The 19,072-nt window shown below is 37.5% G+C and overlaps 1 protein-coding gene across 5 annotated transcripts in view; it reads right to left on the minus strand.

Annotated features, from left to right (window-relative positions):
• Positions 1 to 972: 972 nt before the first annotated feature.
• Positions 973 to 19,072, minus strand: part of MAP3K7 (mitogen-activated protein kinase kinase kinase 7) — a 44,564-nt gene continuing 26,464 nt past the window's right edge. For 4 of the 5 annotated variants that reach the window (XM_007434112.4, XM_007434111.4, XM_007434113.4 and 1 more), the window contains 5 exons: positions 15,968 to 16,035; positions 12,943 to 13,057; positions 7,292 to 7,353; positions 6,521 to 6,636; positions 973 to 4,213 (listed from right to left, as the gene is read on the minus strand). In XM_007434112.4, the coding sequence (XP_007434174.1) occupies positions 4,033 to 4,213; positions 6,521 to 6,636; positions 7,292 to 7,353; positions 12,943 to 13,057; positions 15,968 to 16,035 (542 nt within the window). In that variant the 3' untranslated portion in view covers positions 973 to 4,032. The remainder of the gene's footprint in view (positions 4,214 to 6,520; positions 6,637 to 7,291; positions 7,354 to 12,942; positions 13,058 to 15,967; positions 16,036 to 19,072) is intronic. The other variant, XM_007434114.4, reaches the window with a different exon arrangement.

Consider the following 19,072-nt stretch of genomic DNA (forward strand, 5'->3'; position numbering starts at 1 on the left):
TTAACATTTAAAAGGGGCCTGAGGTTCACCTTGTGAGAGGCAATGATGGAAAGTGATGGGCTGTGACATACATAGATGAGGCCAGCTTTTAATGTTTTCCCTTTCTTGAGCAGAATACAATCTGTTTTATGAAACTATACTACCCATATCTTAAGTTACAGTTCAATTGTGTAGGTTTCCTGTCTCATGTTGAGACAACCCCTCACTCCAGAAAGAGGGCTGAGGTTGCCCTTCCCTTGTTCAAAAGTTGCTTAATCTTACTTCTCATTGGCATGTGCTTTATTAGCCTTTTGATAGTTAGATTAAGGGCTATCTGGGGCCAGACATGGGGAGAAAACCTAAACTCTGATCTTTGGGTCCTCCAGGATCAAATTGAAAAAGCAGATGAATAAACTATACCCTGAAGTGCATTTTAAAAATAATACATTTCCTCTGAATCAAGGTCAACTCCTGGTGACTTCACTGATTTGTCCATGCAGTTTTCTTGGTAGAAATACAGAGGTGGCTTGCAATTGCTTTCTAACTTCCCAGTCCAGCCTACAAGAATGAAATTCTCTGCTGGTCATCCAAATGCTAACTAGAGTTGAGTCTGCTTTGCTTCTTACCCAGACAAGGTCAGCCAGGTACTGACACCTCTTGAAGCTTTCAAGGACTAACTATGGCAATCTTCAAGCCAAATAGTCTTTTTCTCTAAGCAAAGAGGATACTTTTTATTTTTGCATATGAAGCACAATGAATGCATTAACAATGCAGAAATTGTCAGTAGGGGTTGGTTTAGAAAATACTAACTTGGTTCATATAGCAGACTGGGCCATAATGTGGTTGTTTTGGCTGACCATGTCATGAGAACAGAGCCACAGTGGTTTGTGAATCATGAATTATAACTAGCGTTTTTCAACTTGTTTATAAACGACTTGGAATTAAATGACCTGGAAACAAACTTACATGAGCTACAGACCCAGAATGAATGAATGTATTATTAAGGATTTTTATTGTTGCTTTAGTCCATTGCATCATTCACAAATGAAGTTGTTTTTTTCCCTTCACAAAAGTGTAACTGGAATTGATGCAAGAAACTGGAATAACACTGGGATCCAGATTGTAAGTTAGAACATAACTAAGGAAAACGACAACTTTTGGAGGACATTTCTCAGCCAAATCAATTAACTATCCAGATTGTCCCCAAGGTGAACTGTCTTTGGCCATTTTAGAATGACTTTCTGAAGCTTTGAGTCATATCCTGAAATATGTCATTTTTTAAGGAAAAAAACCATTATCAGTCTATAATTTTATCTTAACATCTAGTAAAACTCATCCCTCTTTCAATCCAATTAAGAGAAAAGAAAAAAAAAAAGAGAAATAGCAATTCAGCCTATCTTGGCTCAGGCTGTAACTCAATCTGTGTTTGTCCTTCTCATTAATTCCATTTTTTATGTCTTTTAAACCCCCAATTCAGTTCTACCAGCACATAGCAGTTACTGAAAATCTAGAATGTAACTTTTCACCAACAGTGCAGATTCATTCTTAAGATCAAGTGATAACTGTGGACCCTTAATTTTCCACTTTTCTATATAGCAACTATAGTCCGATTCACACCACAGTAGACAAGATTATTCCAGATCTTCACTTGTAATTGTAGCCTATGATGTAACAGGTTAGACTTTAATTATAACATGTTTTCTCATGGGAAAAGCAGAGCATCCAACTGCATCCACTTGGCTAACCTAAAGGATGTAGGCAGTAAACAGCAGTGCTTTAGATAACTTTGGCCATTCCTATTCTGTTCTCCCTGCCAATGACTATAAATATGTATACCCTTAAATTGATACCAATGTCTATCTAAGCTACCAAATCAAATTAGCTATGGGTTTCAGGAATTATAAGTCTCTCCTTTATTTAGGTAAAATGATTATGGTTTTAACTCTCTTAACTTGCTAAGAATAAATTTATTTTAAAGTCAAAAAGACTGTTTTCAGAACACAGACCCTGATGTTTGTCAGCAATCTCTCAGAAACATACAAGAGGGGAAAATATGCTGTAATCCTATACTTATCTACTCGTATGTCAGTCCTACTGAGTTCAGACATGGCCAGGTAGCAAAGCTCTGGCTCCAATTCTATACTCACAAACTCTTACTCGGGGGAAAAATGGCCTAGTAAACAGTGGTGCTTGTTGCTGAGTAGACAGCAGAATGCCCCATTCTAACTCTCTGCATACGAGTTTTGTGAAGCCGATGTTATATGAAAATAGTATTTGGGTCCAATGGGTCACCATGCGGCTTTGAAACATCTTATGTTTTCTTCCACCCCTTGAGAATACTGGTAACACAGAGCAAACTGTTTCAGAAGCTTCCACAAGGGACAATTTTATATGAAGCAAACCTGAACTGATACCCAAGATTTTAAAGAGCTCTTGGGTTCTTTAACGATAGCAATCACTGTTGTAAAGTTTTAAGTCATTGAAGACCATAAGCTGTTCCAAATGCTTAAGAAATGTACTGCCATGTTGAGGCTGCAACCATATACTTACTTCCTGGGAAAATGCTGCACTGAATACAGGACTTACTTGCAAGGAAACAGGCAGAGGATTTGGCTTCAGATTTCAAGTAGGACAAAAAATATAGTGCCACTACTCATAGCTACCTTTCAATGTAAACATTTCAGTTTATGATTCCTACCAGGGGCAAGCCCAGTCCAGGTTATGCTGCCAAAATTTTTGTTATATGGTTTTTTCCTTATTTTCGGGGGATGAAAAACAAGCAAAGGTATATTTAAGGTTCCACTAGATCTAATAGTTTTCCTTAAATCTTCCTCCCCCTCACCCCCCAAAAATCCTGGGTCAAAAATTTCACCTGTGTCCCTTCAGGTGATACCACTGCCATGTTCCTTCCAGCCCTTGTAGGCTGGAAAAAATATTTAAACAAGGAAAAGTGGCCTCTCTGGTTATAAAAATTGATTGCCCCTAGCAACTGAAAATGAAATTTAATGTATTTCTATTAAACAATTCTAAGCACAGATTGATAGTTATATTTTTAATTATTTGATAATTTTTTTTAAATTAGCCCTGTTAATAGCCTTGATTTGCAATGTATATATGGTAATTTTCCACAGTACTTTTGAAACTTGGGGCCCAGAGTCATGTTTGAAGTCATCATTTGTGGGCCTTGTTATAAAACAAAACAAAACAAAATGAAAAAAAGGAGGTAATGGGGAGGACTTACTAAATTCAGGATGTATGCTTTTAATACAAGTTAATTTTCAACAAGGTTGTAATTATTGCTTCCAAAAGATGGAGCAGAAGTGCTTGTATTTTGCAAGCAAATTCACTTAGATTTATCTCTAAAGCATAAGAGGGTGAAACTACTATTCTTGTCAATAGCTATGTAGAGGTCTGGAACGTTGCTCTTGATGATAAATCAAGGAGGGGATCATATAAAAGGACCAGGAGGGCTTGAATGGGATGATCTCTTGATGTCTCTCCCACTGCATCAGAATATTTAAGAGATATGCCTAAGAAGCAATCCCTTTGATGTAGAGGGCCAATTCCATGAACAACAACACAATTAAAAGAATGCATTGTTTAACCAGCATCATCTCTTGAGCTTGATGTAAACTGGAGTCCTGGAAAATGACTGATTTGGCAAACAGTTCAAAAGGAAAGAAGAACAAAAACATTTTAAAAATAGAAAAATTCTATACTGCTCCTATTGCATGAACACCTAAAGATCTTACAATATAGCAGCCACTTAATCAGTTTTGGTAGGATAGCCATCACACAAGGGGCATGCAAGCAGCCAGAGTTCGTTACATTTTGCTTCATAGTTAGTGCTGCTGATTATTCATGTAGCCGCTCTTATCTTTCTCAAACAACTCAATGTTCACCCAAAGAAAACCATACTGCATTGATTTTGGAAGAGCAGCAGGTATATCTACACATTCAGCACACACCAATAAGGAAGTTGTCATATTATGGGATAATTAAAAAAAAAAAAAGAAGTTCCTGTGCTTCACTGTCAATCTGGGGTCCCATGAATCATGATGTCCCTTGACGTTTTTGTTGTTGATTTCGGATGACCTCCAACTGTTTTTTGCATTGCTGGTAGTAGGTGGAGAGACTTTTATTTTCATCTAAAAGCTTTTTATGCTCTTGTACTAGACGTGATGTATTTTGCTGGTCTTTTTCATCCTGGTCCAGTTCTGCTATTAATTCTTGCCTATGTTAAATAAGAAGGTTACTTAGATAATTCAGAATATTAACAAATATTCATAGGTAAATTCATTGGTAGGTAAATTAAATAGGTAAATTCATTATTACAGTGCTATAAAAAACCTTAGGTGCATTATGTATAGGCTGGATTACAGACCCAGTATGGTGCAAAAATTAGACCTTCTCCCTACATATTTAGGCAATTGAACACCCTCTAAATTTTTAACCACCATCAATTTTAGCCAGCATAGCCAATGATAAGGATTGTAGGAACTGTAGTCAAGCGTAACTGGAGTACACCAGGCTGTTATGCAACACAACATATTCACACATATACCTCTCTCTCTGTGCATGTAATCTATCTATGCAGTAATCTATGCATACTGCAGAACATTTGACAATAAAAGTAAAAATGGAACCAGTCCTATCAAACAACACTGAGAAATGAAATATTTATTTTAACAGCAGAAGTCTGTTGAAGAATAGAAGCCTTGACAATTATTAGTATTTGTAATTGCACAGCTTGGTATGTTATCCATCAAGATTTGTTTGGTGCACCTGAAGATACCCATCCTTGTTACAATCTCCCGGTATCTTCTTTTAATACGTAGCTCCACATATGTCTAATTGGGGGGGGGAGTGTCTCTGTGTGTGCGTGTGTCTGTCTATCTGTCTCCCTCCCTCCCTCTTCCTGTATGAGCCAATGTTGTGAAGAAAGACAAGGGTAAAACAATAACTGTCACATGACATAACCGTGAAATTATGTATGATGTGGAAATATGGGAAATCATAACATGATGAAAGTATTATTGGGAGCAACATCTTGAGGTGAATGGAAACTTTCATTTTACATAATGACATACAATAATTATATTGCACCATACGTAAGATATAAAATAGTTTTTATATACTTAAAGATACTTTAAGTGTCTATTATAGATCACCAAATATTCCTAGTAGGTCTGCTGTGAATTATTTTTCTAAGTTTTCTCCAGGACTCTAGGGAATCCAGTTATTTACTGGGCAATACTTGAACTTCTTGTACAGAGTCCACTTGGGGGGATCTACTTATAAAGACACAATGGGAAATATTTACTGGCAAGCAATTTAAATGAACTCTTTTTTCATCACACTAAGACTCAAAAGCATTTCTGCTACCATGAGGCAATACATTAATACAGTGGTACCTCTACTTACGAACTTAATCCGTTCCATGACTCTGATCGCAAGTCGAGTTGGTCGCAAGTCAAAGTAAATTTTCCCATAAGGCTCAATGTAATTACCATTAATCCATTCCGGCGTCCACAGACCACGTGGCAGGGGCGGAAAAACGGCCGCTGACCACGCGGCAGGGCGGAAAAAAGGCCGCGGACCACGTGTCAGGGGCGGAAAAATGGCCGTGGACCACGTGGAATGGGCAGAAAATGGCCGCGCACCACGTGGAACGGGTGGAAAAATGGCCGCGGACCACGTGGAACGGGCGGAAAATGGCTGCAGACCACGCGGCAGGGCGGAAAAACGGCTGCGGACCACGTGGAACGGGCGGGAAAATGGCCGCGGACCACGTGGAACGGGTGGAAAATGGCTGCGGACCACGTGGAACGGGCGGAAAATGGCCGCGGATCCGGTTTGTAAGTTGAGGCGAGTTCGTAAGTAGAGGTAAATTTTTGGGGCCGGAGCGGGTCGTATCTCGAAAATTTCGTAAGTAGGGGCGTTCGTAAGTAGAGGTACCACTGTATAATTTCTTTTGTGTTAAGACTGATGGTTGAAAGAGAATGAACAGAACTGAGGAAAATGCATACTGTATGTTATGAAAATAGTAAAAAGAATTTCCTAATTAGGAAACAAGGGTACTAGGTTGCCTGGCCTGTTGGAATAGTGATCCTGAAATCAAAAGGTGGGAGAAAGCCCAGCTGGGATAAACAATCAGGGCAGGTTAAGGTACTGAGGATGCAACTACAAGTACAGATTGTCAATATCTGGTTAAAGGCAGTCTATCCTGGAAATTCAGAAATATTCTTAGGGATGAAGGACACTACCCTCTTACTAGGTGACCAATAAAGATCAAGGGACTCAAATAATGTAATCAGTATGTTCAAGTCAAGGTATTTTCTTGGCTCATTATGACCCTGGAAACAGTGTCTCAAACATGAGATAGACTAGCACCTATCTATGGTGGTTTAGAGTAGTGGTTCAGGAGTGCTGACACAGTGCATCTTACTACGAAATGAAAACGCTCTGCTTTGCAGTTACTTTACTACGTCAGATTTACAAAGGGAGTTACCTACACGATTGAGCACATTTTAAAACTTACTTTCTTTGCAGCAACAATGCAATTTCTGTTTGAACTTTCATATATTCTTGTGCCATTTTACAGTGCTGTTCGAACACAGCCATAGATTCTTTTGAGTTTGGACATGGTGCCAGAGGCTGAAAATAAAATCATATAGGTTAAAAACTGAATCAGCTATTACATGAACATGTAAATACGTGAACATAAGTCTATAATGATTTAGTCCAGCTTTTGGAAGCATGAGAATTAAACTTTGTCCAGAAGACATCTGTGACAGAAATGCAAGCCTGAGATATTTATTTGTTAATGAAAGAATATCTGTCTCAAGCAAAGAATATCAGATGATTGACGCGACCAATAGTGGTAGACAAACATGCTGCTGTCTGAACCTGCCATTGTTGAAGAAATGTGTTTTAAATGGACAGCTCTCCCCACAGGTTTCCTTTGCCTTCCCTGGGATGGACCACCATGCAGGTGCCAGTGAACTGACAGATGTTACTTTTTGAGTGTTGAGTTCAGTATGTGAGATACATTGTGGCAATGCGTAGGAATGTTACAATCTGATCTTGGGAGGTGCTAAGTTAAAACTGCAATTCATTGTATCAGGTCACTAAGTCTGACTGAACATAGGGATCATACTGTCAATAATTAACTTCTGTGCCAAGCAAACTAATTAAAAGTATGTTCTTTATCATTATTATTATTTTTAAAAACATGCTGAGCTCCCCAAATCAAACAATTTAATACAAACTATCCAAAGAAATTTGACAATGAAATAACACAGTCATTTACCTGTAACTGATGATCTAATGTAAGATATGCCATTGGGATGGAGTTATCAGACCCATTGGTATCTGTTGGAAAAATACAGGTATTCTGAATTGCAGTGTTTAAAGAGATGCTGGGTACATCTTCTTATTGTATGAGGCTGCATTCACAGATCTACTGTAAGAACTTGTGCTTGTTAGCAACTAAGCTACTATAACCACATAAAACAGTATGACAGTTAAAGTGTTGCAATGTTAAATGTACTATGTGAGTCCACCATGTTTCTATGTTAATTTTTACTACACCAAAGATGCTCTCACTAGATGCATAATATGAAGCATATATTTAAATAATTAAAGACTATTAATTACATTCTCTCATATTTTTCCCATAGGAGGCTAAAGTCTGTAAAACAGACTTCATCCCAGAGGATGAGTGGCCAGAAACAGACCTGATCGAGTTTCAGAGCTAAACCAGTAGACTTCCACACGCCTTGTATTATAAACTGCTATAATGTTTTACTTATTCCTGTGAAACTTCCCCTGGTTTGGGAGGGGGGAGGGAGGATTTGCTATGGTTGAAAAATAAAGAGCTAGAATGGTAACTGAAGAAGACAGATGATGGGGAAATATAAGGTAATACACATTATTTTTCACTTTTACCTACATTTAATATAAGGTATATTTTATTTTAAGCACATAAAAACATGCATCCTGGTAATGGACAGAATACTTTAATTCCATTCCAACATACATACCATACATGTTTGAAAAAGTTTCTGTTCTTCTGTATCAAAGTGTACTTTGAAAACGCAATGTACACTTTGTGGATTTTGTATTGTGAAAATAAATATTTTTTGATGCACAAAACAATACAATCTTTTCAGGTGCAGGGCTGTATGTTATATATGTACATGCTGCTAACTAGTGCAAGTTTCTTCAGGCAAGAATAAAAAGCAAGGCCATATCTGAAGTTTTCATAAGAAGGACATCAGACTTTTTCAGCAATTGCATCCTGTAGTACCTTTTCAGAGCTGTTTAACAAGCAAGCATTTATCCTAAAGGTGTTTACAGGGGATAAAAGGGCAAATCTGAATTGTTTAAAAAAATTAGGAATGTTTGACTATCAATCTGTATACTTTTCAGAATTCTATTTTCTGATTTCTATGTTGCTTATATGCTAAGTGGGAAATCCATAGCTCACATACAGTTCCCAGTACAATTTTATGGCCCAAGAAGTTTCCAAGACTACACTGCCAAAATTCAACAGCAAAATCGTGATTTCTAGTACTTCTGGAGGAAGAATGGTGGACTGAAGATGGCTCCTCAAAAAGCAGAGCTGATGACCGGAGTGAAGAATGAAGAGCTGGCAAGCAGACCAGCTCTTTGAACCTCTACAGACAAAGGAGAGGACAAGATATCATCCACAAGTGCCACAGACAGTTGCTCCTCACGAGGAGACCTCAAGACAGCAGTCTTCAGTGGGTTAGAGCACTGGGAGATGAGGGAATAGACATCTTGCTCAAACTGTGGTTGGTGCCTTTGAAAGGACACTGCTCGCATACTTCCTTTTCTAATCACTTTTGGAAATTGCCTGTTAACTACTTTCCAGCTATTAGAAACCTTTGGATCCACAAATTCGAAAGCACCAGGTGAGTTTGCCTTCAATCCTTAATGAAAGAAAGTTTTAATTATAAGCTTAAGAATTTTTTTTTAAATAAACAGCAAAAGGTTGATTAAAACTTTGATTGTAGAAAGCTACAAATGGACTAAGGGTCCAGATAAATTTGAAATAAGATTTTGCAATTAATTATAAAGAATCCTTCCTGTGCGAAGATGCTTTTGTTTTAAAATTGAAAAAAAGTAAGATTTTAAAAATTGGACACTAGAGGGAACTAAAGATTTCAATTAAAGGAGAAGAACACATAAACTTGACTAACAGTTACAGAATGGCACAAAATATTCTAACACTGGAAATATTGAAGGACACTTTTGAAAAATCAGAAATTAATATTAACAATGTCAACAGCAATATCTGCTTCTATGGATAGACTGTGTCTAAAACTTGTTATGGAAGAGGAACAAGTTTTACCTTTCAAGACAGAGACTGAGTGGAAAGTGAATTTACAAATGACAGGCTACAAGAATGATATGGAAAAAGATGTTACACTGGACATACAAAAGAAACTGGCTAACATTTTAATAATTAAAAGGGACATATAAACAATAAACTAAGAGAGTTATCTGGATAATTTTTCTATATTGGACTTACAGAAGAGACTTGTTAAAGCTTTGAAGAATCTTGTGAGAAGGGACAAAGAAGAAATGAAAAGAAATCAAATTCTAAGTCATTATTTGAATGGACTAAAGATTAAGATTGCTAGAAGTAAAAGGAAGAAATATAAAATTGGTTTATTTGACCAAGGTTAAAATAGATATGTTATTTCTGGTAACCCTTAACAGACTTTTGCTGACACGAGGACTGAAATGACGATGCTTTATGGATTTGTTTATAGATAAGAGATGGGATATGGGAAGAAGAGATCATTTGTTGTAATTTAAGAGGAGGTGAAAAGTTACAAAAATTGTTTATACTTGTGATCAAGCTTGGGAGTCACTTCTTTATATATTTCTTTTCTTTTTCTTCACTAAGTTCTTCTTTTTGTTCTACCAACAGAAGCAAATAAGTGTAGGATGGCTGGTGTGGGTATTCCGGGCTGTGTGGCCGTGGTCTTGAAGTTTTGTTTCCTAACGTTTCGCCAGCACCTGTGACCGGCATCTTCAGAGTGCAGGAGCACAGACAGGAGCAGTTCTCTCTGTGCCCAGGGTAATGTGACCCTTTTTGTGGGTATTTATAGAGATCTGGGGGGGGGGGAAGGGGGGGGAGATTGGGTGTGTGTGGGTGGGGTTGGGTTACTGAGTGGCTGCTTGCTTTGGTGTCAGAATCTGTGTGTATCTTCCTGGGGATTAGGCAGGGTTTTTTCTTCTATTGAATTGTTAACGAGGGGCTGCTGGGGATGATTAGCAAGTTCATTGTGTGAACTGTTCACATGTCCTGGTGGTTGAGCTGAGTTCGTTGACCTTTTGCAGGCTGTATTTTTCAGGATTGGTAGCCAGGTTTTGTTGATTTTTAGACTCTCCTCTTTTTTATTGAAGCTATGCTGGTGTTTGTGAATCTCAATGGCTTCCCGGTATAGCCTGGTATAGTGGCTGTTGGTGTTGTCCAGTATCTCTGTGTTTTCAAATAGGATTTTGTGTCCAGTGTGCTTGAGAGCATGTTCAGCTACTGCAGATTTTTCTGGTTGCTGTAGTCTGCAGTGTCTTTCATGTTCCCCTCACCGCTGCAGGAGTATACCACATACCATGCAGTTGCGGGCAAGTATACATCGGGACCACAAAACGCAGCATCCATACCAGGATACCAGGATAAAAGAACATGAAAGACACTGCAGACTACAGCAACCAGAAAAATCTGCAGTAGCTGAACATGCCCTCAAGCACACTGGACACAAAATCCTATTTGAAAACACAGAGATACTGGACAACACCAACAGCCACTACACCAGGCTATACCGGGAAGCCATTGAGATTCACAAACACCAGCATAGCTTCAATAAAAAAGAGGAGAGTCTAAAAATCAACAAAACCTGGCTACCAATCCTGAAAAATACAGCCTGCAAAAGGTCAACGAACTCAGCTCAACCACCAGGACATGTGAACAGTTCACACAATGAACTTGCTAATCATCCCCAGCAGCCCCTCGTTAACAATTCAATAGAAGAAAAAACCCTGCCTAATCCCCAGGAAGATACACACAGATTCTGACACCAAAGCAAGCAGCCACTCAGTAACCCAACCCCACCCACACACACCCAATCTCCCCCTTCCCCCCCCAGATCTCTATAAATACCCACAAAAAGGGTCACATTACCCTGGGCACAGAGAGAACTGCTCCTGTCTGTGCTCCTGCACTCTGAAGATGCCGGTCACAGGTGCTGGCGAAACGTTAGGAAACAAAACTTCAAGACTATGGCCACACAGCCCGGAAGACCCACACCAGCCATCGTATGCCGGCCGTGAAAGCCTTCGACAATACAAATAAGTGTAGCTCAGGGTTGAACTGTGGATTCCTTGGGGTTCTCTGAGCTTGGTTGTTTTCTTGCAAATGTTTCATTACCTGGCCTGGTAACATCTTCAGTGCTAGAACGGAATGGGGTTTGCTCTCTGTTTATATATTGTGGCATGCCCTGCCAGTGTTTGTGTGGGTGTGGGTTTTGTTTTGTTTTATTTTTTCCCTCTGGTAGTTCCTTGATTAGGGTATTGTTTACTGCTTGATTGTATGTCTGGTAGTAATCTTGGTGTTAATGTCTGCTTATCTGGGTGATGACTGCTAGTGAGGAGATGTTCTGGTCTTTTGTTTTCCTTTCTATTGTCTCTTTTGAATAGTGTGCAGATGTTGTTTATCTCTACGTGCCTGTTGATGGCTGCCTTGTCTATTTTTGTTCTTTTTTTTCTATTCTTTACGTCTTTCCTATTTTTTCCCCTTTGCACCTTTTACTCTTTCTATTTTCTTTTTTTTAGTTTGTATTAGTTTTTATGATTGTAATTATAATCTTTAATGAAATTATTTGGAAAAAAATGGTGATTTCTAGCATCGTAATTGATTCCAAACAGCTGGAATACTGAGGATATGTGAATCCTCAAAATACAAAAATCAACCGAACAAATTAATCACTGTTTTATTGCCACGCCTCAATGCAATTCAGATGTCCAAAACAAAAAACTGCAGCCCCCAATCCAGAAAAGCTTATGATTAATTTTTAAATGATTAAATGATTAATTTTTCTTAAATCATATTTACAACTTATTAATTACCGAATGATTGGTCTTTACTATTATAATTACTACCAGTCTTCTACTGTTCTATGTTGGTCAGTTTTTATTAGAGTACATTATTTGAAATGGTTTTGTTACTGTTAGAAAGTTGCTTGAAGTAGCTTATCTGTAATTTGTGTCATTGCACTCAGTATAGTTATTTATATAAGACATAGGGTATAAAATAGTAACTTTTCATACTAGATTTCACTTCTATGAAACAGAAAAAAATCATGAACATAATGGTGAGCACTGCTTTCTAGTCTGCCTTAAATGAAGATACATACATTCGTTTTATCAATGTGCTTGCTTATTTCATGTTAAAATAGTTTACCAAGCATATTGAAACATATTTTGTAACAAAAAATAAACATCTAGCAGCCCTGGCTTCAACATTTGGGAGATAACTTCAGCAGGTTCTCTTAAAATATCCATCCATGATCCAGCACCTGCAGGCCAGCAAGGAGGCAAACCAGTCCCTTGATAGCATCTGCCTTATCATCCTTCATGACTATGAGGGGCAATGAGACTCTTAAATAGTATATGATGGCACCTGTCATTACTTTTTTTGCACTCTATTTACAGGGGTGTGAAGCATACAAGAACCAAACAAAGATGGACTGGCTATAGCAACATCCTCATTTACCCCACAGCAGATGGTCAACGATGCTCATCACCAACTTGATAGTTAAAATCTGAAAATGTAATTTTTAGGCCTTGTTAATGTAAATTACCATGTTAACCCAACACTCCTTAAAGTGTTAAATGATAAAATAACCATAACACCAGGAATTGTTTTACCTGTAGAATCATCAGGTGTCCATGGTAGACTACGAGCTGGCTTTTCTGAGGTTGGTCCCGAGGTAGTGATCATTCTCACACTAGGACTAGATGATCTACTGCTGTTTCTGCTTTCCTGTATCAATAATTTTTTAAAAAACAAACTCTTACCATTAACATAAATGAATGACAATACTGTAAATTCAAAGTTCTTCTGTGGATTGAATACTCTCAGGGACATTTTGTTATCTTTACCTCACCTAAGCAAAACAAAATTGTGATCCAATGCAGATATTTGGGGTGACCTTCTACTAGAACCTCTGCCTAGTACAGTTATGCTTTGCTGCATCATAAAAACTGTATTATATTTAGAAAAATACCAAAACTTTTTTTGGGGAGGGCAGGGGGAACAAATTCAGGAGCTCTATTACAGTCTGGTGCTTTTTAGTTTAGAAGGAAGTTGGGAAAGAGGGGACACAATACATAAAATCATATATGGAGAAGAAGTGGATAGCAAGAATTTTCTCTATCTGAAAATTTTAAAAATATGTTTACTCATGGAAACTAAATGCAGGGAGATTCAGGATCAATACATGAAAGAACTTTAAAAAATGCTTAACTTTCTGAATTTGCTCCCATCAGATATGACAGCTACTAGTTTTGAAAGGGGACTAGAAAAATTAATGAAGGACTAGCAACGATTACTAGTCTTGATGGCTGGATACCAACTTCAAAAGCAGCATGCTCTAAATACCACTGCCAGTGAGTATATAATGGGCACAATAACAAAATATGAAAAATAACCCCAAACAGGTTATTTACAAAACTATATCTCCTCACTGGAATCAGACCAACCTCTGTGAGAATTTTATACCCAAACAGGTATAAAATATAGACTACCCATTCACCTGGCTCTCCAGAACAGCTAAGTCTTCAGCTTCTTCCAGTAGGTGGCGAGGGTTGGAGCTAACCTAACCTCAAGTGGGGAGCCATTTCAAAAAGCTGGTGCTATCACCAAAAAACAATGCCTCTGAGTGTTGGCCCCCCATCCTGATGATAATGAGAAACAATGAGCTGCTTTTCCTAATCACAGAGCTTGGTCTGATTCCAGTGAGGAGATATAGTTTTGTAAATAACCTGGAGCTACGGTGATAAGGGCTTTATAGATTAATATCAGAATTTAAAATTGATCCTGGAAGCTAACAGGCAACCAGTGTAGGGCCTGCAATACTGGTGTCACATGTTCTCAGCAGTGATTGCCTGGAAGCATCTGGACCACTGCATTTTGCACCTACTCAAGCTTCTCAATGGTTTTTAAAATGTAGTAGTCTAGACGAATGATGGTGAGGACATCAGTCACTGCAGCAAGGTCCTCTAACCCAGGTACAGCCACAATACATGCAACAGCTGAAGCTGGGAAAAGACCCTCCTAACCATGGCTTCCACCTGCTGCTTAAGCAGGAGCCATGAGTGTGGGAGGACCACCAAGTCATGGACCTGCTTCTACAGGAGTAGCAATTTGGGTCGCTGCACCTGCTTCCAACCCCAACTCATTAAAAGAATAACTATTACCATGTTTAGTTTGGCTCTAAGATTTTACACCTGTTTAACATTGCATAAATAAAAGGAACAAGACCTTGAGAAAAAGGTGTATAGTAAGCACTGAAATGAACATGGTATGGCAGAGAAGGCAACATGACAGTCATCTTGGCATGATTTACCCAACAGTTATTTAAGTATGGTAAAGTCTACATGTCAGCCATTCTGAGTGGCACTACTTTTATCTTAATCAGACTTTTTTTCCCAGAAAAAATTCTGCCATCTGAGTTGTTGCCCAGAAGGAACTATGGAGCTTTTGGCTATGAATGTCAATTCAAATGCCATTCTAAACTATAACAGCTTTTGATTAATCTAAGGGCTACTTTCTCAACAAATATAACAGGCTGTGCAAACTATGTGAAAAAGGTGTTTTGCACAATGTACGGCCATAAACAAAACACTTTTTTTCTGAAGTACCAAAGCAGCCACAGTTTGGAAGGCTTACACGGTTGTTTATAAATTTATACACTAAATCTGATTTCTACTGCAGTTATTGTGACTCTTGATTTGCTAGAGGGAGTGCTCAAATATCAGGATTTTGTGTGCAAATGCATGTGCAGAGACACTCTCCTATCTCCAATTTAATCCCTGATCATAGTGAATCTGAAATAAGGAAGGTCACATTCATGTATAATTGCATACGCACACTGCATTCACACTCTAAAAACTGCCATTTAAAAATGTTATCCAAAGCATGAGTTCTGTACAAAAAACTATTCATAACAGCTTTTTCCCCCTTTTTTCCTCAGTGCTTTCACTTTCAACCACCAACTAAATACACGTTAGATACTCTTTCTGTGGTATATATACATATGTATATCAGAAATATCTTGCAACATTTTAGCAGTTTTATTTCCTTCAACTGTATCTTTCCAAGTAAAGTTTTCAAAACACATCAATGCTTAGTATTTAGCAGTAAAGAAGCATAACTGGTAAATTAACCAAGGTTGTAGTCCTAAGCATCTTTATTTGACATAAGCTTCAATGAACACATTTGGATATATTTTAAAGAGAGGAAATTTAAAACTTCACTCTCTAAACTTAACTGAATCCAAGAAGTACACAATATAGTAACAGTCCAAAACACCGTTTGATAATCATAATACTTGGCATTTCCATTGTGTAAATCATCCAGTCTTTTAAATGTTGTTTACCTGAAACTAACTCCTGTATGTTTCAATGGATATATGAACAGAATTATAAGCTTGGTAAAAGCCAAGTTGAAATAAAAATGATTACATACATTTTTTTGCTAATTTAAGTGGACTTCCTATAAAGCTATGAAAAAGAGTTTACACAACTTATATCACATATTCGTAATCCTAGTGCTCCTCTCATATATTTATATATTCCAATGTTGAGATATGCAATTTGATAGGTGACATATAATCCTTAAATTAATAAAATTCAGGCAATTTTTAATGAATCGTCCACAATGCGTATTTACCTGGTTGGAATCTGTTCCAGCTACACTAAGATCTTGAATGGATCTGCGCCTCTGCTGCCCGTTGCCTGCTAGGATGAGAAGGAAAAGAAACTACTGAATTTACTCAAAGTAATAATGTTGCAAGAGTATGTACAAATCCAGCAAGAAGATAAAGAGTCTGTTTGTATATAGGAAGGAGAGGGGAGAGCAGAGAGACAGCTGCCACACCCACCCACCCAGCTTGTCAACAGAAAGTATATCCTAATGAAATAACCCCTCCTGTCCCATTAATAGCTTCTGCACTTTTCTTCACCATCTTCTGTCAGTTGTGCTTTAACAGGCTTAGTGCTGGATGGGCAAGTGTGGGGGTGGTGTTGGCACTGAAGATGACATCTATTTCAAGGAGGTTACGTTACGGGGATTTCTAGAGCAAGGTTGCCAGCTCTTTAATTTCTTTGGTTAATCAATGAAAAAGTGCTGTTTCAAAAATGGTTTAAGAAATGTCAACTTGATTTCTGTTCAACTCATGATGCTCCTAGATTTTTTATTTGAGAAAGAATCCATTGTATTGACTGGATCCAATGCAGACAGAAATAGCTCTTCAAATCTGCACTTAAGTTTTAAAAAGTTAACTTGCTTTAGCTACAGCTTTGAATATTATCAAACTTACTAAAAATGGTCAACAGATCCATAACAATAAATTTCATTATGACTGACAAGGCAAAGAATATTTTCTTGGTGTATAGAATTTTCTGTGCCTTTGGGTATTATAATGGTCTTTGTTCTTGAGATGTGAAATCAGCTGTCCAAAAAGAAAACACTCCAAAGTTTCAATTAACAGCTGACATAACACTCTAGATACGTAGTCTTTGAAGACTGCATTACATAAACAGACCAGTGGCAACTCTTATAGCAAGGAATTCAATGATGGCTATCATTTGCATAATTTCCCAGTGTCCCTCATATTGCATTTTACAATGTCCAACTTGCTTTTATTTCCCTTTCTGAAAATATTTTTAAAATATTCTATTTAACTTTTAAAATATATAAAATATTTTACATTTTAAAATATATTAGTATTTTACTTTTAAACTCACCTATAAATGTATCTGTATAGGCATTTTTAATTCAAATACAAATTAGATGAGTTGAAGGAAGGATATGGAAGCTTGAGCAGTGTAAAAAACTCAAATCTTTTTTTAAAAATAGTATGTTGCTTAATATTTTGGAATGTGTCCAGCGGAAGCAAGAGTGGAAAAGTTAGTTTATTTTTCTTCCCCATCACTTCCTCCTTGCATCCCTTTGCCCTCTTGAAAAGCCTCTCCAGATCAAGAACAATTTTTGCACAATGGGTCCTGTTATATGAAGCAGTAATTCAAGATGGGAATACTCTTAAATCAGGTAATTTTGCACCCAGATACCAATCAGAAGGGAGTTCTGACCTCCAAGAGAGGGTATTTAAGAGCTGCCAGAAGGATGAGGTGGGTAGAGAAATGAAAAGAGAAATATTGGTGGTACAGGGTGCCTTCTACTCATATAACCAATCAATTTAACCCAGTGAATTTTCCCTGTTATAGAGGGTAAGGCTGTGCAGAGCTTTGAAAATGTGAATTGAAGGAGATTTAATCAAATTACTTTTTCAAATATAGTCTTTAAAGTATTTAAGGTGCCAAATTGAATCAGATGCCTTCAAATCGGTTTGGAGAATTCTGAAGACAATTTGGAGATAATGGATTTTCTGGCTTTACATAGTCTTAAATCTGTAGATACCCTCTATATACGGCCAAACTGGGTTTAAATGGTGTGATGACCTGGAAACTGACCTGAGTAGCTAGTCAATGAATTTATCACTTCCACAGAATCTGCTTATTAGAGTACTAGTGGGAGTGCTGCTCTGCTTGTTCATATCTCACTCAGTTGAATTTGTTTAGGCAAATTCACTTGGAAGAAAGCAGTGTGAAAAAGAGAAACTCAGACTTATTCATTCTTCTTGTGTGATTCTCTACCTTCCCCCAAATCCAGATCATGATCCTTATCTGTCACTACTTATTTGACAGAATAGTCCCTATTAGTGTGTTTCCAGTCTGTCTGCAGTTCAAATGTTTCACCCCATTTCATTCTCCCCAGTACTCCTCAAATAATCAAATCATTTTTCTTTGCTTTTTGTCTTGCCTTGTATAGAATTTTTTTTATTGTGTCTGAAATAGCACAACTTCCACATTAGCTGAACAATTTACAGGATGCCATGCTGTCCTTTCCTCATCCCTGATAGTTTTGCCTTAAAAGAGATGTAGGGAGAATATTTTTTAAAAAAATATTGCTGTGAAACCCTTGAAATGATTCAGCTGAAACACTGCTGAAGGGTGAACGCTTTCTAAAGGATCTGCCTTCCCTATTTACATCTCATTTTGTCAAAAAATGAAACTGCTGAAGCATGTTGATGTTTTTCTATAATAGCTTATGCCTAAATGTTATATGGAGTAGAATACTGAAGTGGTTTGCCTTTAAGTCTCAAACATTTAATCTTAATCTTGTTGCCTTTAAGTCTCAAAATTTAAATTTCAGTTTACCATTTTTGGATCTCAAATACAAATACAAATCCAACTTTAGCCGATCCACAGTCCCCTAGTATTGAGCAGCTTTTTACACATTTTTTCCACACAAAAAAATTGACTGAGCAAGATCTTAAAATACAAAGTAAGCACAAAAGCTCAGGGTTTTGCAACTTGAATGAGTCTTGAAATCAGGATTATGCTTTCAACCCTGATTTATTGATTGGTTAAAATTATGTGTTACTTTTTCATCAAAAAGCTAAGGCAATGCATCTTATATTGGGCATATCGGGCAACTTGCATACAGGTTCAGAATTTTTGAACTTCTGGAAAATATCAAGAAGTACTGAGAGAGACATGTACTCACATTTTCAGGCAACTAAACCAACTTCCAAAGAAATAATTACATTTTCTAATGCACAAAACAATCTGTCTTTTTTAAAGCAGTAGTTCATTAATAAAGTTATTCAACTGGTCTGTAGTCCTAGCAATTCAGCATGAGCCTCAAGGTAACAAATCAATAGTTCATTAACAGATTTACAGAACTTGCCCTAGCAATTCAGGAAAAACCTCA

Source organism: Python bivittatus, unplaced genomic scaffold (assembly GCF_059951505.1).
Source record: "Python bivittatus isolate LINGU-HERP-01145 unplaced genomic scaffold, Pbiv_v1 ctg000020_np1212, whole genome shotgun sequence".
Classification (NCBI taxonomy): Eukaryota; Metazoa; Chordata; class Lepidosauria; order Squamata; family Pythonidae; genus Python; species Python bivittatus.